Source organism: Hemibagrus wyckioides, linkage group LG24 (assembly GCF_019097595.1).
Source record: "Hemibagrus wyckioides isolate EC202008001 linkage group LG24, SWU_Hwy_1.0, whole genome shotgun sequence".
In the NCBI taxonomy this organism is placed as follows: domain Eukaryota; kingdom Metazoa; phylum Chordata; class Actinopteri; order Siluriformes; family Bagridae; genus Hemibagrus; species Hemibagrus wyckioides.
Window position 1 is genome coordinate 12,693,041 of NC_080733.1, and position 23,858 is coordinate 12,716,898.

A 23,858-nucleotide genomic window follows, 5' to 3' on the forward strand; every position below is an offset into this window, starting at 1 on the left:
AAAATGGGCCTGTTCCAACAGTCTATGCTTAAGGGCCTGCAGACAGACATACTTTAATAGTGAGCGTGTGTGTGTGTGTATGTGTGTGTGTGTGAGAGTGTTTATGGAGAGCAGGTGTACTGCCTCACACACAGACAGTGACTATTCCCAAAGCCCAAACTGTGGCCACTAAGCTCGAGAAGAATGAGTCAGTCAGTCATTCAGAGGGCAGGGAGTGTGTATGTATATACATTTGAACTGAAGTGTACTGTATATGTCTGCTATGTGTGTGTGTGTGTGTGTGTGTATTACAGTTCAGGATGTATGGCCATTACTATGCTCAGATGTTAAATTGGTACACAGATAATCATACAGTAAAATTTTCGAGTATACTATATTAGTAAATATTTAGTAGAATAGTAAATATGATAGAGTACACATTTTTGTATAGGGCAAGGTGTCAGCATGTCTGTTCTTGCAAACAGTTTTCATCTCTAATCCTCTGTCATGGCATATTTAATTATAGATTAGATATTTAATAGCTCTGTGTGTATGTGTGTGTGTGTGTGTGTGTTTGTGTGTGTGTGTGAAATTTTATCATATAGCGCTCACATGAATGACTTACAGATTTAAAGGAATCCTTTTCAACTTTGGCTTCCATCTCCCATATGTGATGACCATCTGAAAAATAGAAAGAGGTATTAAAGAGGGTTTATATATACATTTTTCTTGTATACATATATATATATTCCACACTTTGAATTGAAAAGAATATATCAAAATCATGTCCTGTCTAGAAGAGGGTGTCAATTAAAAAAGTTGGTGCTCATCACTACAAAAACACCACCCCTGTATTGAAGCATGGTGGTGGTAGCATCATACTGACATTTGCCCTTGGCCTCTTTTTTACCTCTTTGATTCACTCAATCCTTACCCTGTCACTGACTTTTGGTTTACATTTAAGTTCTTTTCAGTTCCAGGTTGTAACACTACAAAATGTGGAAAATCAGCAAATTAGATTTTGGTCCTGATTTATAAAGAACACGGTTAAAAATATTTCAAGGGCATCATGAACCAGAGATTTTTTTTTTCCCTCAACCAACTTCTAATGAGCATAACCAAGCTGTAAGTAGAGCCAGAGCTCAAACCTTAAGCTTACATCATATCCTGTCTGCCTCGGACCAGCTGGGCCGTGAGAGAGTCTGATGTAACCCTAACGAGATGAGCAGAGCAAAGCGTGTGTGTGGCGAGAATCCACTAAAGAGGAATGAGACCCTTACATCATTCCCCTGTGGAATCCCACAGCACATGACAAACAGTGTCTCAAAATTTCAGTAAAAGCAGCAATGAACTCCACTTCCATTATAATGAGTGGCTAAGCTTGTGATGGAGAGGGTTAAAGGGCATCTTGCTCCAGTCATTTCGAAATCTGTGATCGTTTGTTATCCTCATTAAAGAGTTTTATTAAACTCTTCTCTGCCGGGATATGTCACAGCAGGAGCTCTGAGATGAATTCTCTGTGACAAAAGGCACATTAGAATCTCATTTGCTATTTTTATCAGAGAGATCACAGCTAAGACATTTTGACTCAGGGGGAGAAAACCAACGCTGCAAAGCTCATAAAGCTTTTCTGAGTCAAAAGGATGAAGAAAAAAAAAAGAAATACTTAGTCAGACAAAAGGGAAAACCTTTCTCCTGGTTTTTCCATTGGCACACATTGGTAATATATTTGCATAATTATGCATCACTACCATAAAGTTCATGCCAATTTCACTTCTGGGTTTAACCTGAAATTGAGAAAAGGTAATTGTATAGGGTCTCCATTTTCATTTTCTTGCTCAGACAGCTGTGCTCAAATGGGTTTGGAAAGCAGAGCTAACCATGTGAAAGTTATTAAAAAAAAAACACAACATGAAAGATGAAGATTTATTTTTTTTTGCTGAAAATATTATGAATAAAGTAAATTTCTAGTTTCACGTCATCTTAAAGCCAAATGTGTGATCGGTTGAGGATGGGGTATCATGATGCTCAGCAACACATCCCCAGCAGAGTGTAAATGGCTCACAATTATATTCTACATTTGGATACCAGATGTATTATTCAGACATTAAATTTCAGGTCTATTTTGATTTGCATTCAAAGAGTAAGGTTAGACGTTAGACTGGGGTTTAGTGGGCAGACAGTGAGGAGGACATCAGTCTGAGGCAGGAGGAGGCTATGATGTGGCAGCCACCGAGACCAGCACTCTTTTATTAAAACTTTTTCTCTTTCTAGGAGTTTTGCCAGCAGTGAACGTTAGAGCTTGAAGCCAGACTGCCAGGGCCAGAAATAAACATGCTTTTTTAGATCTCCCCTCCAGTTTGTCTTTTATCTTCATGCCTCACATAAGTTCCCGCTCTTTTTGCCTCAATTGTTATCTAATATGATCCACGCCTTTTTTATTGTATCTTCATTACTTCAGTCCTTTGCTCTCTCTGTTTTTGTCTTTTCTCCTTTTTCAAAACACAGAAGTTAAGCCATAAATCGGGCAATTTCTTGGGGACTTACTGCTAGTAAAAGTGCTCCTGCAGACTGAAGTGCTCCTAGTTATTATGGAGGCTTTCCTGGAAGGGAGCCATGTGAATGAAATAGTTCGCCTGTCTCACTACGCAAGAAAAATGAGCACACGATGTTCCTTGGCAGATGGCGTCATCTTTAGTGGACCCAATACAAGTTATCTTACTTCCCTTAAAGATTTAGTCACACAACAGGCAACAGACCACTGGTTGAGCTAATTCAAACCACACCAAAAGAATGCTTCAGACCTCAGGCTAGCTTAACAAACAGTGTAAAGTAGAAGAGCAAAATCTTTTCATGACATATATTAGGCATATTATATAGTTGCAACAACGTAAAGGAATCAGTCATTTTTTATGCATTCTCAAAAGACTAGTTAAGTGTATCTGTAAGTGTGACATCTTTAATTCAATTCAGTTTAGTTGTATTTTTATGGCACTTTTAACAATAGACAGTGTCCCAAAGGCAGATTTACAGGATCCCAGAATTAGATCTAAATCCCTAATGAGTAAGCCAGAGACCACAGCAGCAAGAAAAAAAATCTTGCTCTTACATAAGGAAAAATAAGGGGAAAAAAAAAGAAACAATAGGTATGTAAATCCCTACAAACTTTATGGGGAGATTTTGCTCTGTGAAAAAGTGCTAAGAATAACCCTTTCAGAAACCGTCTAAATAATCCTGAAGTAATCCTTTCTAAAAGTGTATTGATGGTTTGAACAGGTAAGCAGAAGCCACAAGATCAACCACAATTATCTAAAAATGTGATGAAACGATTCTCTCCAAATCCAGCACAACTTTATTTTACAGTGCTGATGCTTCAATGCCTCACCCCTTTTATCAAATTTTGATTCATAACATCACAAGATGCATGTGGATTTTGCCAGACTTCCCCCAGCGCTGCTCAGGCTTCAAGAATCAAAAAGCTCCTTGTGCTGCTGATTAGGGTGGGCTAAAGTGAAAGCCCAGCGCCCCGGGCAGACATGCAGGAGGGCGGGAACACAACAGAGCCAAACTCCCTCCATCTACGTGTTGGACAGTAAACACAAACAGATGCTGGTCTGCTCACTGTTAGCTTCTGAAAGGAACTGTCTGTCTTCAAAGGTATAAGGAACCATGAGTATAAGAGAGAAGAGAGGCAGAAAGAGCAAAGAAAAGGAAGTGGTGGCTCAGTGGTTAAAGGCTTTGGGCTACTCATCAGGAAGTTGTAAGTTCAAATCTCTGCACCCCCATGCTACTGCTGAATGTTCTTGTGAAAGATATGTAACTCTTTACTGCCCACTTATATCCTGTCACGTAAAAAAGTGTTTGCTAATGAAAAAAAAAACAAAAAAACAGGGAAATAGGGAAAGTCAATGATAGACTGTGTGAGAGAAACAGAAAATAAAGAGATATACAGAAGCTCTGTCCAAAATCTTATCTTTACACACTCAGGGCCACATAGATACTAATAATTTTTGAGCAACATTTCATCACATAAACAAATTTTAGTCGGTTAGTGCTATGCTTTTAAATATGCCAACCTGGTCTCCTACTACAGAATTGTGTTCTCCCTATAGTCACCAGACTGTGAGGTCAAATTCCAGTGGCATGATGCTGAAAAGATGTGGAAGTTGTCAGAAAGTGCTTTCCTCTGGCTCTTACTTTGCACAAGCAGCAATTTGAACATGTGATGGCTTCTCATGTCTTAGAGGAAGCTCATGCTAGTCCCCCCCCCAAGTAGGCTGTTATGCAATATAGGAATGACCAAATTGGGAAAGTGGTCAAATTAGTGGTCATCCATTCATTCAGTTTCAGAAACCTCAGGAGCTATAGGAGTTCAGCTTCAAGATGTTTTCTGTATTGTTTTATTTGTCTCAGTTTAACTGGCATTTCTATTTTAATTTGTCTTCATCTTGGGCATCGGTCTTGCTAAATACCGTCTTGGGCCTGACCAAGAGTTTGTAAAAATAATGCTCATGTTGTCTTTGCATGAATGAAGCCAACAATTTGAAGCAAAAGAAGAAAAAAAAACACTTGATGGTTTTCTGTCTCAATCTTAACTAGGTCTCAATTTCATTTGGAATTGATCTTGACTTGGCCTTAAACCCCCTTAAGACTTGATATTGGCTAATCCTGGTTTTGGACAATGGTAGACTTGACAACAGCCCTAGAAATCAATATATCATAGTCTGGGTTGCAGTGGCAATGGACTTTATCCTGGGAACACTGGGCAGAAGTCACTGGGTGAAGTCCATCTACTGACTGATTTTAGAAATCTGGATGGAAACTAGACGACCTGGAGGATATCTATGGAAATAGGGAGATACCCTTAACCATAAAGTAAACCAAATTTGTGAATGAACCCCAGACTCTGGAGCTGTGAGGCTCAGTCATCAGGCTCTCCATCAAGTACATTGATACACATTGTGGTACTTTTCATAAAAGTAGTGTGCATCAATTATCCATTAAACTACTCAGATCATATGACTATACACAGAATTCAAACTAACTATGTGCTATATGGTAACAGGAACTGAATCCATATACAGGTATGGTTAGATAAAGGCAAAAATAGACAGACAGACAGACAGACAGACTGGGAAATAGTCAAACAGGGATGGCCCTAATTGCAGCTGCTTTAGCCTGCCTGTTTTCCAGAATACTGATGAGGTGCAGCTGTGGACAGGTTAACCACAAGCCTATTTGTCTATCTGCACCTGTCAAATGCTGCCTAGTGCTCGTTCCTGAATGTTACATTTAGTTTAACACAAAAAAACCCCCAAAATGGTGAACTTCTTCTCTGCTTTTGTGACATACTGTATGCTATTGTTGACCGGTTAGATACCTTAAGAACTGGTGCTGATCAGGAAGCTCTGCTTCTACTGTATGCAGTTTGCATAAAAACAGGCTATTGTTTAAGAAGGTGTCAAGGGACAGTTAGTCTTTGGCACTGTTTTAGTAGTGGAGATTGTTTTCTATTATGGAGAAGGAGTGAGCAGTCACTGCAGGCTATTCATCAGACCGGGCAAGCCTCTTTCTCTGACTTGAGCTCACACCTACACATAAACTCTCTCAACTTCGTTCTCGCAACCAGCCTCTGTAATGACCCTTAACTGCCTAAGCAGTATTATGACAGGATGATTAATTCCCCATAAAGCATTTTGCTGCCAAGTTTAGCATTTTCCTGAGCATATAAATGAACAAAGTGCCTAAGTTAATTTGGCATGCCAGAATAAGCCTTAACTATGCAAAACTGCAGCTAACACTTCACATATGTCTTTTGCAACTTAATCCAATGGACTCTTACTTCACTTCGCCATTTTTTCCGGAGGCTTCCCTGCCTTGGTTATTTTATACTGTTTAGCTGTAACCAAAGCCACTGGTGGGCAGTGTGCCCTTCAGATTAGCCATAAAGAATTCATTTTGGAGTGTTGTGGCAGACAGAAACAAAAGCCAAGATCAATGTGAACTGTCTGAGCCTGTCGTCCATTCTATACCTGGTCTCACTCAGTTAATGGATGATGACTCATGCATAGAAATTTCTGCACACATAGCCTGTACCATGGCTACTGTTATACTGTAAAAAGAGCCTGGCTTATACACTGAATTGCAAGTGCATTACTTACTTCACTAGATTGGTTTTCCTTAAAAAAACGTGTACACTGTAAAGAGTCTCAGTCATGGAACTATTAATACTTGCATCTGATACTGATATCTGATTGGCTCTTTGCATCTTCCTGTATACGCATATACCAGTTTCTGGTGCACTGTGAGACAATGTGGGTTTCAAAGCAAAATATAGTGACTGTATAGAAAATAACATGGCTGTGTTGAAATAGGAAAATAACAAATAAGTGTTTTGTTAGGAGTAAGTGACAAGTAAACAAGATATCCTCGCATTTATTCCAGTAAGTTCTTGGAAAGGTTTGTAGGTGGTCCTCAGTGGTGCTCACATGGTCAGTAAAGTGGTTTCTTCACAGTGGTGACTTCACACAGACACACTCTATTGACGTTATTCTATCTTACCAAAGAAGATCCTCCCTTTCCACCTCAGACACTTTCACATGCAGTAATCAGACAGATTGTGGATGCTAAAAAAATGATTCATCTCAATCTGTGTCAGCTGTGTTACAACAACAAAAAAAAGACTGCCTGTCTTTCCTATACTGTACATGTAAGGTGGGTGCCATCTTCAAATTCTCAGTAAACAAACATTGCTAATGGCAGGCTAGACTTTTCGCTCTGGGTAGACTTGCAATCCAGACTGTCTACTTGGCTAGACTGGCCAAGAAACTGTCTACTTTCTTTGGAAGGAGCCATACAGCTGTACTTAAGTACACAGAAAAGAGTAGATATGAGATGAAGATTATAAACAACTGAGCTCAGAACAGCTCACATGGCTCATGTGGTCTAAAGTCTGCAAGTACACTCTAGCTAAAGTGCTCTAGCTAAAAAGAATCATGATAATCAGCTTTATTAATCAGACAACTGGAACAATGTTTCTGAATATGATTCATAACTTTAGCCAGAAACCCAAAATACCATGTTTTCACCATAAACTGAATTAAGAAGTCATGGATTGTAGAAAAAAATCTGTTTTCATTCACCTTATCAAGTTAAATGTTTTGGCAAAGTATGTTTATTATAGAAACTGTTGTTTGGTAATTTGTACCAGGTTCCAGACCTTTTAGACAATTTGTTAGCTCTGATTTATAGATATTCATCACAAAACCATTAGGCCACATTTAGATTAGTAACAGCAGAGCAGACTGTCTCAGCTGAATCAGTTCCGACTTGCTTTAATAATTACTGTTAAGTACAATGATCATAACAGCCATCATCACATCACATTCTCACACAGACTTCAGAGACATCCTAAAAACAACAAAGAGCAACAGCGACTGTGGTGGATTTAATGTCTTAATAAAAGCTTTAACTGCTAGGGCTTCAGGAAAAAGGGTTTTGTGCTTTCTGCTTTCACAGTATCATGTTTTTGAGAGAGAGAGAGAGCCTGGTGAGGGTTAGGGTTAGGGTTAAGACTTTTTTATAGCTTCTATAACCAGAGGAACAATTTATATTACTTTATAAATAACGATAAATTAAAAAATAAAAGTAGGATTAGGATTAATTAATAAAATGTGATGGTTGGCAAATGTTGTGTGCTGTGGAATAAGAGGAATAAAACGCTTTATGTCATGCTGTTACAGGTCACTCCTTAAAGATATAATTATAAATATATATGCCATCTAGATGTCTAAAAAAGATAGAAATAATTATTCCTATTTTGCAAAAGGTTATGCACTTCTATATTTGGTTGAATTCGACTATGTTGAATATGCATTTTAAATGGTTTTCAATAGCGGAACGTTAAAGTAGTTCAGCAGCTGGGCAGCCAGTGAAAGAGTCCAGATGTGAAAGCACTCCTTCTTCATGAGGGAGTTTCTTTGTGTCTGCCTATTTCTTTTTGTGTTTTTTCCCTCTGCTAGGAATCCCCACTGATCCGTAATATACCCACCCACCCACGCGCACACACACATGTGCATGCACGCACACACACACACACACACACGTTTTCTCCCAATCAATGGAAAAATACTGCAGGCTACCTTAGAAGTCAACCTTGGCTGAAGTCATACAAAGTCAACAATTGTGTGTGCCAAATATTTTAAGGACTATTCAACATCATCACTGATAGCCATTTAGGAATGCCAACTTAGAGAGATGAAGAGTAAAGTGAACGCTAATCTCTCGGCTGGGTCTTATCGTAACCATCAGCTTGGCTGGATAAAAAGAAAGCTACAGGACGCCCTGAGATCTGATTGCGCTCTGATTTCTAAGTGCATAGAAGCCAGAAATACACACACACACACACAAACAGTCACACACACATACTGTAAAGACCGCTGCTGATGTTATCTTCGGCATACGTGATGACTAAAAAGCCAAATGTGCTGTGAGCTGCGCTGTACACAAGCCACATATTGTCTTACGGAGTTCCTTTTTAGTGTCCATTTACACCAATTTATTTGATTTCATTCACTCAACCCAAACGCTGTGTGACAGCAGTAGCTGCAATTAAACACACTGATTTTATTTGTTTAAAAAGCACCGAGAAAAAAAACGGATCAGGGTTAGATTTGTAGTCATTTACTGTATAAACTATATTCAAAATCTAACCACATTTTACGAACTTTATACCCTTTTCTGACTGCAGTAAAATAATCTCTGATGTATTTATTTGTAATAATCAGGAGCACAAAACATTAAATCATTATTCATTCATCTCACTGCTCAAAGCTGTGTAAACATCAGAAGTCAGGTTTATATATATTTATATATATATTTACTCCTTCCAAATCAGCCTCTTTACTGAGAAACATGGCTAACATTTACAGTAAAATCAAGTTTCTGTTTTGCTCTTATGGGTCATGCTTTTATTTTAATTTTCCTTTAAATCATTACTCAAAACCCTTGTAGAGATATATTTGCTGTTTGTGCAGCTGGTATCCTGCTGGATGTCAATTTGTCTGCTTAGAACTGCGAGAAAAAGATACGGAGGGAGGAAAAGAGATTCCCTAAGTATGAGTCAGACTGGAGGAGATCCCTCTTCACTCAGCTTTAATCAGAATTTTTTTATTTTTTTTGCTTTTGCTCTGGCTTGTCCTGTGATGCTCACTCTCATTTATCTTCTTTCTATCATTACATTCAGCAGATGTGACCAGCTAATCTGTTTTACCTCATAACACCATGTTTATTTACACTAACAGCAACCGAGCAAGTTTTATTTACACACAACAGTTCAGCTCTATGCTAAGGTTAACAAACTTACAAGTTAGCATGGTCACTAAGAGTTTGGCATTAATAGCTAGCCCGGTTTGCTAATACACTACTTATATAAAATTATAAAGTATATTCTCTAATTAAACTCACCATTCAAGTTTATTAGCACACTAGCATTTGAGATATCCCTAATAGAGCTAACTAATAGGTTTGTTGACATTAGCACAGCGCTGTGTAGGTTGCTAATCTGTTATGTGTAAATAAATCTAGTGTTTTTTGCTAAGCAATATGGCAAGCCATACAAGTAAAAATAAGGCTAGTGGGGATGTCTGAAATAGTGGATAAAGAGCTACACGTGTTTGCCTACGAGCTAGTTACGTTACTGTATTGTTTAATAAAAAGCAGTAGCTAGGGGATTTAGTAAAGCTAGCTACAATTGGGCTAACTGTTATATTTTCTTGATTAAAACAGTAGCCAGATTTGGCCAGGATTATGTTAATTCTGGTATTTTGGCAAAGTTGCTACTATATTTTGTAGCTAAGTTTATTAGCAAGCTACCTAGCATTTGACTAAGTATTATAATTTTTAATCAAAGCCTGTAGACAGGTTTGTTAACAAGCCAGCAAAACGTTTGCCAACATTTTGTAACTTTTAAATGTACGCCTTAACCATAACCAGGGCTCTTCTTATAAATTTTAGGATTGTATATCTTAAATGTATTTTTTTTAAGACATAAACACTAAGAGGTTTTTCAACGTGTCACCTATTAGGGGGAACCTGTAAGAGTTTTATATACTGTATTATAATAAAATGGAGGGTTTCTGTTTTAGGAAAGGTTCTAAGCAGACCCCCGTTAGCTACTATTTAGCCACCAAACACAGATGCTGTTGGTTCATGCAAAAGCAGAAATATTCCATGCTGAACTTGAGAAGTGGGAGAGAGAGAGAGAGAGAGAGAGAGAGAGAGAGAGAGAGAGAGAGAGAGAAATGTTGTTGTGCCTGATTGTGCTAGATTGGCAAAAGGGAGTTTCCATGCAAGGATTGCCCAAAAATCCACAACTAGTGCCAGACACAGGGAAGCCCTCTACATAAACAAGCACACACACACACACACACACGCTAAAAATGCTCACAACTGATTGACAAATGTCAAAAACAAAATTTGCAATTCCAGTCTTTTCCTGCAAATTCATCACTCACTGATTGACACTGAGACCAAAATATGATTTGGGTTTTTTGTTTGTCTTAGAGTCTATAAATATTACTAACATACAAGAGAGAATTATAGCTAACAGCATGTGCGTGTGTGTGTGTGTGTGTCTTTCAGTGAATGTGTTCCTGTGTGTGCTTGCAGCTCAACCATAATGCTTGTGTAGATGAAGTACAACTTAATGGCTTTATAATAGTAAGGCGAGTTGCTGATTCAGTTTAATCACTGGCCTATGAGTTGTGCAAACTCCCGGCTATATCATCACTTGTGACGAGCCACATCGGGTGGTTCAGTATCTCAAACAGACTTGCACATGTGGCTTCTGGCAGTGTGAAATAGTTATCTATCACATTCTTTCTCAGAACATAGAAAACTGAATAAGGTTGTTGGGTTGTTTGCTATTTGTAGTGAATATAGGAAGAAATTGTACTTGTTGTCAACAACAAACAAGACTGTGTGTGTGTTTTTTAAAGCATCTCAGAGGCCTAGCGTGTCTCTCTTCACAGCTTAAACAATAGAGAGACTTCCTCCATCCTTGTTCTCCAGGCTGTAGGAAATCCAACATGTTTACACGACTCAGCCGAGTCCTTTCCTGTCCCTCCTGTTCTTTTTTTTCACCAGCTCATCAAGGAAATTACTGTTTGTAAACCTCAGGTATCAACAGCCAGGAGCTACTGCTGCTATTTTCCGTATGGAAAAAGATGGAGAAAAAAAAGATTGGCAGGAATAAACTCGGAAGAGAGAGAGAGAGAGAGAGAGAGAGAGAGGAAAAAAAAATCAAAACAAACGCCCAGGCACTAGGGACAGTAGAGACTGCCACATTCTGTGTTTGCGCTTCATTCCAGGCCTGAGCAGGCAATGGAAACTTCTGGAAATGTAAATCTGTTGGGTTAAAAATACAGCACATTAATGTGCTCCACATGTGGCTCTTTGGCAGGGAGAAGCATATTTTGACGGCAGAGAAGGGAATGAGGGAGAGAGGGAAGCAGGGAGGTAGTGGTCTGAGGGGTTTTCTTCTTCAAGGGGTGTGACAGAGCGTGCAGACAAACACTGGTGTGTGAATACACACTTACATATAAAAAATAGCAGGATACTATAAAGTCAGTTTTTACCCTGTGTCCTGGTCCTAAGGGCAAAGATTTTTTTTGGACACATATTGTCTACAACCAACAAATATTTTCTCGTCTCCACGTCTTTGAATAGACGTGTTAAAAACTTCGTTCTGAATGAAATCTAGATGTCTCATTAATTCCTGGCATCTTTTTAACATCTTTCTAAGGATAGAAAAAAAGGCACATACAGGACATCTTGTATGATATTTAAATATGTCAAGGTTTAAATAAATGAATAGATAGATAGATAGATAGATAGATAGATAGATAGATAGATAGATAGATAGATAGATAGATAGATAGATAGATAGATAGATAGATAGATAGATAGGCTCCCCTCTATTAGCTGCATAGGATTTACACATCTTATTGAGAATATACGACTGTATCATAACTCATACACACACACACATTCTCACTTGCACTTACACACCTACATAATCTGGATAGATTATAATGGCTAAGCTTATCATAACACATATGTTGCTGCTGGATGAATTTTAAGTAGCAGAGAGCCTCACTGGATCTCAGTGTATCAGGACAGGTATGATCAGTTTCTTACCTTGTCCTTTCTCCACAAACACCACCTTGGAGTCGGGTTGGAAGTTATGGCCGCTGATGAGCATGTGCTCTCCTCCTGTGGCCGAACAGCTGTCCACACTCTGTCTGTCCACCAGAGGCAGCTCCTGTGCAGAACGCTGGGCTAACAACACAAAACAGAACACAAAAAAGTCAAAAATTCTCCAAATTACGGAAAAAAAGGTCAATAATGTACAGACGTGTCTTCCACAACATGTTCCTAAAATGTGCTAAATGCATCTTTAATTTGAGGGAAATTCCATTTCTCATGGAGAACCATAACAGTAACGAGCCATACACTTCTCTGGCAAGTACACAATGCAGCAGAATGAGCTATCAGTGAATCTTTAAAACTAATGATACAAAAGTTGGCATCATTCAGTAGCATCATAAACTTATCCTGTACAAATAAAATGCTTAACCTCTGAAAGAGGCTGCAAATGAATCCTGGCATGCTGTCTCTTTACTGTTTCATACTGCTGCTGTTTTCACAAAGTGTCTGGCCACGCACCAGGACCCCTCCTATTTTATGAGCCGTGCTCATTGTGAATTGATCCTTCTCATTTACCTCACAGTATATCACAACTTATGGCAAAGAGCAGAGCCAGAGCCTGAATGAGAACCATTTAAAAAAAGAAAATCCATGATAAGCCTTCTTTTTAATGGTCTTGAAAGTCATACTCAATTGCTAAGGAAATAAGGAGGCCAAAAGTAATATCTCCCTGAAATATATATGGCTAGTTACAGTAATAATGTTGTATCTTTTATCATATTTAATATGTTTAATGTGCAGTCAGGGAAGATACTGTGTCTAAAATGCTCTATCCAGTATCCAGGGATGGCTAATAGAGATGAGCTAGCAGGGCTAATCCTGCCTTGTTTCATTTGCTGTGATAAAAATAGCTTAAAATAAAAAAACACCACCAAAAATTGTAAGAAAAATATACAGAATGCGGCTGGGCCTGATTTCTTTCTAGCCCAGACTGCATATTCAGACATGAACAAAGCAGATTACCTACTTGTTAATCGATTTTCTAAATGCCTAGTAGAAACTAATAGAATAAAAGTGAAATAAATAAAAATACTGGTCAATCATTTATCATTTGGAAGAGACATTGCCTATATGTATTTCAGGTTGGCTGTGTGTATACATATTAGTTTTAGACCTACACCTACAAAGGGATCCTGTGCCATAAATATAAATCTATGGTTGTATAATAAAAACAGCAAGTTATTCATTATTGCTATAGAAGAATCTATTTAATCCTCCCATTCAATATTATGAGCATCTGGTGGTGATATTATATTGGAAGTCTAAAATCTAATATGGACAAGTAGCTCCACAATGGAACTGTTGAGAGCAATGCATTGTAGCACAAAGTCTCACTGATGGCATAAGGTTTTTTTATTATATATATATATATATATATATATATATATATATATATATATATATATATATATATATATATATATATATATATATATATATATATATATATATATATATATATTTAATTTAGAAACCCTAAGCTTATGTTTCTGTCACCTGTCTCTTTCTGTACTGGTGTACTTTGGGCAATCTGTCTTTAGTGTACTTAGAGTTTCTTGTTATTTGAAGCTGAAAAGTCTGAAAGAGTAAATGATTCACCTTATTCACATTCACTAAGCCCAGGTCTGTATTTTACACCTACTAAGTCACTGCTGATGATGTGACAAGACCTGAAAAATATCAGTCCAAATGGTGATCAGACCTAGGGGGTATTTCACTCTGTGTAATCACTTCACATGTCTGTCACTGAAAGCCTGTATGAATCTACAGTCTAGGCTAGAAAAAAATCAGCCCCAGTCTCACTTCTTCATACCATGCTGTGTATTTGACACCAAAATAAATCATATGTGTTAACAGTAAATAATATGATGTATGAGCCAAAAAATGAAATATTACAATATATTGATTTTTGTTTATCTTTGTATCCTTGCTAGTCCATTTATAACAGCTGTCCCTGGGTATAACAGTCAGACACATGTAAAGCATTATATGTTGACTCACAGCATTCGATGGGGTTGGATGCGACCTGCAGGGACACGGTCCTGCCATTGGGCTGGTTAATATGGACCCGGAACACCATCCTGACTCGTGTGTTCTTCCTCCCGATATCTGTCTCGCCTTTCCGGAGCTCGATGTCTGAGTTTCGTAGCTTTAGAATCCCAGCACAGTCGATTCTTTAAAAAAACAAACAGAGAACACAACTTTCACAGCTGTGAATAAACCAGATAAAACCTGCATGCACTGTGGTAGCAGAGTACTGGATAGGATCATGTAATAAACTGACAACTCGGTGTATATATATTGTATACAAAGGCGGTTTATTAGGCATGCCAATCCAGTAACCAAGAAACTGGCATTTAACTGTGTCATAATTTTAAGTCCACAAAATTTCATAATTTTCAGAACCAAAGCTTCAGAGCAGTATACAGTACAGTATACTGTTGAATTTTTCAGTTGCTTTTACTGCCACAAAGCTGCTCATGGCTATCACTGTGATATTTCACATCACTCAAGAGCATTTATTACAAACATATTGTTATTATTCTTATTGTTACACAGTTGTATTGTATCTGTACATTATTTTGTATAATAATAATAATAATAATAATAATAATAATAATAATAATAATAGTGTCTAGAGAAATTTTAAGATCTACGAGAATCTAATATACACTAGTTTTTCTGTTCAAATTTTCAAAAGAGTTTCTGAAAAAAAGTCCATAACAACCCTGACGTGGCCTACAAGCATTACCACAGCGTGTAAAGTGGTTCCAAATGGCAAGAATCAAAGACAGCTTTTCCCCAGTCTACACTAAATGGCCTCCAAAAATCATGAAATACAAGACATCGTTCAAATCTAATACATATAACAACCGTTATACTACTCAAAAGGAGGTGTAGGAATTTTTTTTGTGTGTTTGCGAAAGTACAAAGAAGCACTTTGGATGATGCACAAGCAAGCACACTGGAAGGCCTTCCAACAAAGCTGAAAATGGATACGAAGAGGTTTGGGTTTTATATAAGCTGAGTTAAGTAATCCATCCATTAAATAGCAAGAGAAAAAGTGCTGAGCTGGGCAGCTGCTACTGCAACGCTTACACATCAGACCCTAGTGCCCTGTTAGAGGCTCCCCACACATCCTGAGGCCTCGTGTAACATGAGCTGTGTGGCTCCTGGGAAGAAAACCCACTGTGCTGCAGCTCCACAACACACAAAACGCCTCACACGTGCTCGCACACACACACACACACACACACACACTAACGCACACAGCATCCTGTACCAGAATTTGGGTATGTGTCATAAAAGAAGGAATACTGTTAAATTAGATGTACTTTCTTTTTGATTTTGTAAAATAAACTTGGATAGTAACAAAACCAGACTAAAAATTAATTACACACATATTCAGTCTTTCTTTTATACAGTTCTTAATCACAAGATCATGAATTTACAACCTTTCTTATGCCAACTTTTATCACCATAATAAAAGAAGCATACACACACACACACAGGGACACACTCACATGGCCCTCATGTTGCTCTCGGGCAGGAGTGGAATCTCCAGCACTTTGGTGTTGGCCTGCATGATCTCGTGGCTGGGTGTGGACACGGTCTTGCCTGTGATGCGGTGGACCTGGTAAAAAGCGTGTGGCCGCAGGAGACGGTCGTCTGCCGTCCCGATGAACAGCTGCAGCGTCAGAGGCTCGCTCTCCATGTAGCCATGAAGCTGAAAGATATGACCCACTTATTTACAGTTACAGTAGAGTCTTTCACAAGGATTAAACTATTACTATAAAAATCAGGCCATATCTTACAACTTAAAATGCTATACAAATGACAATTTCTGTCAGTCGACTGGAAATCAACATGGTCATGCTCTATGATTATCCCATAACACTGTCAATCTGTGATCTAAATATATAACACTATTTGAGTACAAGTTCTTGGCAAGTTCGAGCTGCAGAAAAAAGTGACTGGCACACTGAGTTCTCAAGGGAGGGGAAGAGCTGGAGGTTGTGAAGTTTGTATATTTATTCAAGCGGGTATGTTTAAGCCTGGCATTTCAGTTTAGACAGGCAGAGGCAAGAGCAAAGTAGAGAGAGAGAGAGACAGAGAGAGAGAGAGAGAGAGCGGAAAAGTGCCTCCCCACCCTTCGTTACATTATCACCTACTGTAGGAATGCCAAGATTGTGGGTTCATGACTCGGAGGGCAGAGCACCTCGTCCACACCTCCATGCACTGTGTTCAGCTCTCAAGCTCACATGCTTGGAGATATGCTCTGACTATCTCTGTGTAACAGACACAAGGGTGCTATATGGAGAGCTCAGACATGTGCTCTTCAGTAACTTGTAAAAAGAGGTATGTAGGGCACTGGGAAAATGTCTAGAGAGATATCTGTTCCAAGAATCCTCTAAAAAAAAGGTTTCCAGAAAGAATTATTTTGAAGTAATTTAGGTTCAGAAACCATTTTAGTTTGAGGCCTGATTTGGCATGATTGAAGAATTATTGTCAGCAGGGAGCCTACTTAAAGGAATACTCCAGTTTTGTAAATTCTGCAGTATTTGTAATCTATGTGTGATTACTAAAGACAATAACGACAGTAGTTTCTGTAAGTTTGCCTGTATGGATAAACCAACAATAGGTATTTTATCTTTATGAAAAAGAGAAAATATGTAGAACATAATACAAAAATAATGGTTTAAGGTATAATATCAACACGTGTTATTAAGTCGCTGTGTTTGGAAACCGGTTTGGAAAACTGTCTTCTTATCTGGAATGCTTGTTTGTGTTTGGATTGGACTCCTGACAGCCATTTTATAGACACTACTACTCTGTGGGTCTCTGTAGATCCTATAGGTAGAGCTTTGACATGAACATGAGCAGGAAGAGGGGGGTTGGGCTCAAGGGAACAAAAAAATAATTTATATATCAAAATCACCTACTTAACTGTATATTTTACCTATTGCACCTTTCAGCTGCACTTTTTATAAGGTTTATGTAGTCACACCATTGCTTTAATCACATGGTGAAGGGTGGAATTTTGACAGCTTCTACTCTATATTATCCTGAACACTACAGACGGCAAGTGAAATATTTCTCTTTTGCACATCTCTAAAGTGCATATAAAGCTCTATAGCATATGGAAAGCATTATGGATATTTTGATAACCAGTATCTGGCTCCAGAAAAAAAAAGGTGATGTTTAGCTATGGCACATACCAACAACTCGATCAAAGCACAAGATTCACTATGTGAGGTAGTCACACTTAGCTAGCAGCTTTTTGGTTTTTTTCCCCCCTCAAGGTTGGTTAACCTGGCTTCTTAAGCAACAGGCTCTTTGCAGGAGGACAGCATAGGCCATGCTATATCAAAGATTGTTATAGACAGAAAAATCTAAATTAAGGTCACAGCAAATTTCCCAGACCACCACACACATTCCTCGCTCTAATAGAGACGTAGCTCCATTATACAGAATCAAAGCTTTATTTAGAAGTATTTTTACCAAAAAAATAGTTTTGACATATTGACCAGTCCAACAGCAGACCATAAATTTTCAGTATTTTCAGTTTTGAGTCATTTTTTATTATTTCCTTTCTGTTTACAGCTCAAGAAAACATCTTCTAAACAAATCCTTCTCTGACATTTTTACCTTTACTCTGTTTCTTCATCAAAGCTGCTGTAATGATTTTGTCTTTCTTTCCAGTTATGACAGAGCCTATCAGATGAATTTCCTGAGTGAGATAAAGGCAAGCACTGAAGCTCGTAATTGTGGTTGCACAGTGAAAGTTCAGCCACGTACGTATACCATCCACTTGATGAATCTTGTGGTAAGACGTAAGCTGTGGTCTAAAAAAAATCCCTTGAATAAGAAACTGAGAGAGAGAGAGAGAGAGAGAGAGCTCTAGGATGAATGGTGAGTCTTAGAGTAAAGCTTACATGGGAGGTGCCATCAAGGCCAATTGGAGAGTGTGCACAGTAGAGCGCACTCTCTAATCTGGAGGTTTTACGGGACGGGACAGCCTTGTGTGAGGCTCCCTTGAGAACCCCTCCATCCCACACACACACACACACACACACACAGTCTTCAGCAGCCAGGGGCCAGAAGCCAGAAACGTGTGTGGTTCAGACTGGCCGCCTCCACTGCACGCCGGCCCCCATGATGTCAGTGCTGCACTGGGAACTTTACTAAACAAAAGGCAGCCTGTGCGCTGGGGCGGAAACTGCGGCGAACGTGAAAAAACATAGAGGACGAGTGAGAGAAAAAGCCATGCTGGGTTCTTCACAGGAGAGAAGCCCAATGGCATGTGTTTGGCATCATTAGCACCTCATGAAGCTGAACTGAACTATTCAATCAGCACAGATGTGAATTGGAGTAGAGCATTTAAGCAGATGTGAGCCAAAGCCAAGCGCCATTTCTCCTCCGTGTCGCACGACTAGCTAGGTAAAGTGATCCATGGGCTCAGGTTATGAGTGCATTAAATGTGTGTGATCATGCCACGGTTACTGACTGGTAGTTACATTTGCTTCTGACCGCTATGACTTATGCTCATTCATGATATTGGTCCAAGCAGTAGACTTAGAGGAGACGGGTGAGTCACAAACGTCTGTTGCGGAACTGACTGGCCTGTGCTGTCGTCAAGACTTTGTGGTCTTGTGTAACATCTGAAGTATTTCACCTAATCCTCTGAGATTTAGCATTGCATTATTGCTAAACCATATAGCCAGCTTCTGAACAGCCACTGCTGATTGGGAACAGAGTTGCCAAGACAATCATCTGTCTATCAAGCATGTATTTATTTCAAATAATTAGTCCAGAAAACAAGTAGTTAAAATAGAAGACTAATAAGAACCAGAGACCAAATGGCAAAATTCAGACTGACCAAACACTGATTTCTACTCATTACAGTGTAATAGCAAAGGGATGTTGCCCGTCTGATTAGTTTACAAGACAGCCTTCTTTTGTACAGGAGCCTGTCTGGAAACCAGCCAAGTAGGATTAAAGGATACTTCCAAGGCCACTATTGTAAAGCTCTGTTAACAGTGAGTGCTACAAAGAGGAAGAAGACAAAACCATAGATGGAAGCCAGCATTCAGAAAGAGATGTATGTAGATAAATACCTGAACAACTGGATGTCCTCCAGCAAGTGCCTTCACGGCTCCTCTGCTTCCCTCTGTTTCATAGTGAGCACGATGGTGAGATTTAGGCTGAACGTCAATCTGCAGGCTATATGGTCCAGAACTGGAGGGCAGCTGCCAGTCAAGAGCTGGCAAAGATGGGCTAAAAAAATGAGAGTGACAACAAAACGTTCTTGTTCTAGTAAACTGTTGCTGACAGAATAAAACATATTGTCAATTCAAACCTGTTGACTTAAACCTAAAAAAAAAATCAGTGGATGGAGAACATCTGCATTTTACCTGATATATGACTTTGGTTTAGACCAATATGGATGATGAGGTACATCGAGAAAGCTAGTGTAGCCCTCCTTTTTAAATGCTAGGCGTGATGTGGAGTAGTCCTCATGACAGAGCTCTGCAGAGCCTGTCTCTTCACCTCCAGGCTCAATCTTGAGGCTCACACTGGCGCTATGCTCCATGCTGGTTTTCCTGGTCTTGAGTGGAATCCCCTCTCCAATATCAGTCATTCCATCTGTGCTGAGAGCATTAATAGCTGCCACAATGGCAGAATTGGTGTATTGGTTGGTGTTGGGCAGCCATGTGTCTTCAGTCATGCTGAGGCGAGGTGAGGTTTGTGGAGACAACCCTGGTGACTGGTTAGGTGAATATGGATGGTACTTCTGAGAGGCGTTGCCACTGAAGCTGTATTTCCGTTTCCCACCACAAGGGGAATTGGAGCGGGAGCCACGAGGTGCTGTCCAGCTTTCATCAGTCACACTGGTGCGGGGAGATCCGGTAGGCGATTGGCGAGGTGAGGTGCCCAGCGTTCCAGACAGCAATGAAGAGGAACCTTTGGGCGAGACACATGGTGACTGCCATGGGGAGTTCTGTGGTGAATTGTCATAATTGCACGAGTAGCCTGACTCGTATGATGAAGCCTCTGAGTGGCAGCTACGTGAGGAAATGCTGCTAGCTGGGCTCAGGCAGCTGGGGTCACGGTAACCTTCACCACTAGGCAATGTTAAAGTCACGACGGAGTTGCCACGCTTAGCTACAGGTGCATTGTTCTCTTCCACCTCATCTTCAGGAAACTGACCATAAGCCGTGATCTCGATGCGTGGACTTTCCAGAGCGGGCGCTCCATTTGGGCCAGATGACTGGTAGTATCCCATTGAGCCCATGTCTTCACTGGGGGAGAATGATGATGGTTGGCTGATAGAAACTGAGATGGAGGGACTGGTCTGAAGGTTGTGGTACTGGGTGGGAAGGCAAGGGCTGCTCAGTGGAAGGGATAGGCTGATGTTTGGTGTGTAGCTGTATGCTTCTGCAGAGAGAAATGTATGGTAAATCAATATCATATCTTATGGCATGTCTAAAACCATGAACTGGCTGAAAGATGCTGGAGAATGCTTTAAACAAGCAGCATCCCTGCTGATACTCATCGAGTATGCAAAGGAAGTATGATGACTGAAACCAAAAATACCCAGCTAAAAATAACGTTGTATTAAAGAATACCTCATCAAACCCAAAAACAGATGGAAAATCAATCTATTCACTCAGCCAGTCAGTCAGTCTAAACACAACCTCAGTTGGTTTAATATAAGGTATGGTATATGATCCCGACAACACAGAGCAAAACATTTGGTTGATTTACTGAAACCACAAAACACCAGGGACAAAATAATAGATGAAAAAAAAAAGAGAAAAAACTCAGTAACTGACTCTAAATCACAGACTGCACTATTTACACTGAGTTGACAATTTATTGGTTACCTAAGAACGCATGTATATACACACTGAATTGAAACGAGCAAATCTTACATCTAAAGTGGAAAAGTTTTAATGGAACTGCACATGATAATTTCACAGAGGCCCTAATTGGCACATGGAAACTGTCTGTGGTGAAAAGTTCATGCTAGCCCTCCTGTCTAAGAACTAAGGGAAAACTCTTCAAATCTATATGCTGAACCATTCAGCTGAGGTTTTCCAGATCAGAAAACATTCCAAGTAGAGAACACCTTCGGAAAGCAAATAACCCCTAACTGTCCAAAGAACCCATTAGGAACCTTTTTTGCTCAAAAAGCGTACTCAAGAGGGTTTTTTTTTTGTCCCGCTAATGGAAAGCTTTGAGGTTTATATGTTGAAATCTAGCACAGAATTTTCTTCTTCTTCTTTCGGCTTTTCCCTTCAGCATAGAATGGTTCTGAGTAAAAATCCTTTATATAGCTGGAATGGTTAGCCATCCAATTAACCCTTTTTTCTCTCTAAAATGTGTGAAACACCTCTTCTCAAGACCGGTGCACAGGCAGGAGAGCTTTAAGTCTGTAAGAAATTACGTGCTTTCTTGCGCATGAGCCTCACAAGGAAATTAAGAACAGTCTCTTGTGAAAGCTAGTGCCACGCAGACCCTGAAATCACAAGCTCTACTAAATGAAATCAAAGACAGTAACAACCCCTGCATCTGAATCACTGAAAAGAGGAGGACTGGGATATTATAGCAAAAGACCTAACACACACTGCACTGACTAACAAAGTGTATATGATAAATGGGTGAGTTTGACTGAAATAAACATGAATCACGGTGTCATGTAAACTCAAGTCTTTCATGAGGCAATAGGTGCTGCTCTAACACGGAGCTGGAAAACTGAATAACGGTCTGTTTGTGAAGCAGGGGCCACGCCCACTCAAACTCCAGTCTCCTTCAGCAAAGTTAATCAAAGACAACGCCTTTTACAGGAGGAAAAAAAAAATCTTACTGAAATATTAAAGCATTTGAATAAGCTGGTGAAAACATATCCAAACCAGCATGCATTAGTTGAAAATAATAATAATAATCATTAATAAATGAAATGAATAAATAAAGGTTAATGTTATATTACCTTCATCTGCTGATTTCATGCTTCCGACCTCTTTGGTGAAGGTGAACCGTCCAAGTTATATATATATATCTATGTATATATATAGAGAGAGAGAGCTCCAAAAACTTGGGTGAAAAAAATGGTCAGTTGTGTCAAATTCTGGCATACACAACGCTGTCACGGAAAAGTGCGCATCATTTATAAAGGCGCTTATTTAAAATCCAAAAAAAGTAGATATGTGCCTTATTAACTAGTTGTTTTTTTTCTGTTAGAGATCCCGTTGCGTCGTTTTAATTCAGTAGTTGTAAATGAAGTGCCGGGCTGCTCGGGGTCTTCGTGACGCACTAGCTCACGCGGTGAGGTCTCCGCTGCTTTACAAAGCCGGGAAATACCTCTGTTCGGTAACGCCCCCTGTCAACGTCACGCCCCACGTCTCAAAAGACAGCGAGAGGGATTCTCTTCAGTGTTGCCAGGTCCTCGTTTTTTCACCCTCATGGAGTTGCTCTTCAAATAAGTAAGCAGATTGTTGAAATTAAGAGAGTGAAGATGTGAGACAATGTGACATGATACTACTGAGACTGCTACTGTAAAATAGGATAGCTTTTCGATTTCTATTCACATGGAAACAATTTGACAATACCAGTAAGTCTGTTACAATACACCGATCAGCAATATGAGCATTGACAGGTAAAGTGAATAACACTGATTATCTCCTCATCATAGCATCTGTTAGTGGGTGGGATATATTAGGCAGTAAGGGAACATTTTGTTCAAAAAATTTGATGTGTTGGAAGCAGGAAAAATAGGATTTGAGCAAGTTTGACAAGGGCCAAATTGTAATGGCTAGAACACTGGATCAGATCATCTCCAAAACTGCAGCTCTTGTGGGGTGTTCCCGGTCTGCAGTGGTCAGTATCTATCAAAAGTGGTTCATGGAAGGAAAAGTGGTGAACCGGTGACAGGCTCAATGATGCACATTGGGAGGGAAGGCTGGCGTGATCCCATCTAACAGACAAGCTACTGCTGTTCAAATTGCTGAAGAAGTTAATACTGGTTCTGATAGAAAGGTGTCAGAATACACAGTGCATGACGGGTCAGGGCTGTTTTGGCAGCAAAAGGAGGACCAACAGAATATTAGGTAGGTGGTCATAATGTTATGTCTGATAGGTGTAAGCTACTATATGATTTTCATAGATAAGGCAAAGATTCAATGTTTGATGATATCAATGAATTGGCTAAAATTGTAATTCTGATTATAATGATTACAATGATATTTGATCTGATTGATATGTGAGTCCAGCTTTGTTCAGAATCTGAGGTAAACCTGCTATTAATTTGCCAATGATGTTGATTATTTTAAGTATTAGAGTTTTAAAAAATTATTGATTTTGAGTGATATTGATAATTGATGATTGTTGCCTTTAATTCAATACAGTCTGATAATTTTGCCTCTAGAGGATGGACAGGTTTTTTAAATCTGGGAGTGTATTTACTTAATATATAGTATATATAATATATATTTAATATATATATTAACAATATACACCCAGTGCCACTTTAATGGCACCCATCACCCACTGAATGCTTTTTGGTTATCCGTACACCGGGGGTCATCAATCTATTCCACAAAGGGCTGCCT

General features: G+C 39.3%; 1 protein-coding gene across 2 annotated transcripts in view; it reads right to left on the minus strand.

The window, feature by feature from the left end:
* Positions 1–22,598, minus strand: part of nfatc1 (nuclear factor of activated T cells 1) — a 39,312-nt gene extending 16,714 nt beyond the window's left edge. The window contains exons 1-7 of one of the 2 annotated variants that reach the window (XM_058378086.1): positions 22,241–22,598; positions 19,662–20,685; positions 19,365–19,524; positions 15,771–15,973; positions 14,248–14,420; positions 12,178–12,318; positions 605–660 (exon numbers count right to left, since the gene is read on the minus strand). In XM_058378086.1, the coding sequence (XP_058234069.1) occupies positions 605–660; positions 12,178–12,318; positions 14,248–14,420; positions 15,771–15,973; positions 19,365–19,524; positions 19,662–20,685; positions 22,241–22,259 (1,776 nt within the window). In that variant the 5' untranslated portion in view covers positions 22,260–22,598. The remainder of the gene's footprint in view (positions 1–604; positions 661–12,177; positions 12,319–14,247; positions 14,421–15,770; positions 15,974–19,364; positions 19,525–19,661; positions 20,686–22,240) is intronic. The other variant, XM_058378085.1, reaches the window with a different exon arrangement.
* Positions 22,599–23,858: the final 1,260 nt, after the last annotated feature.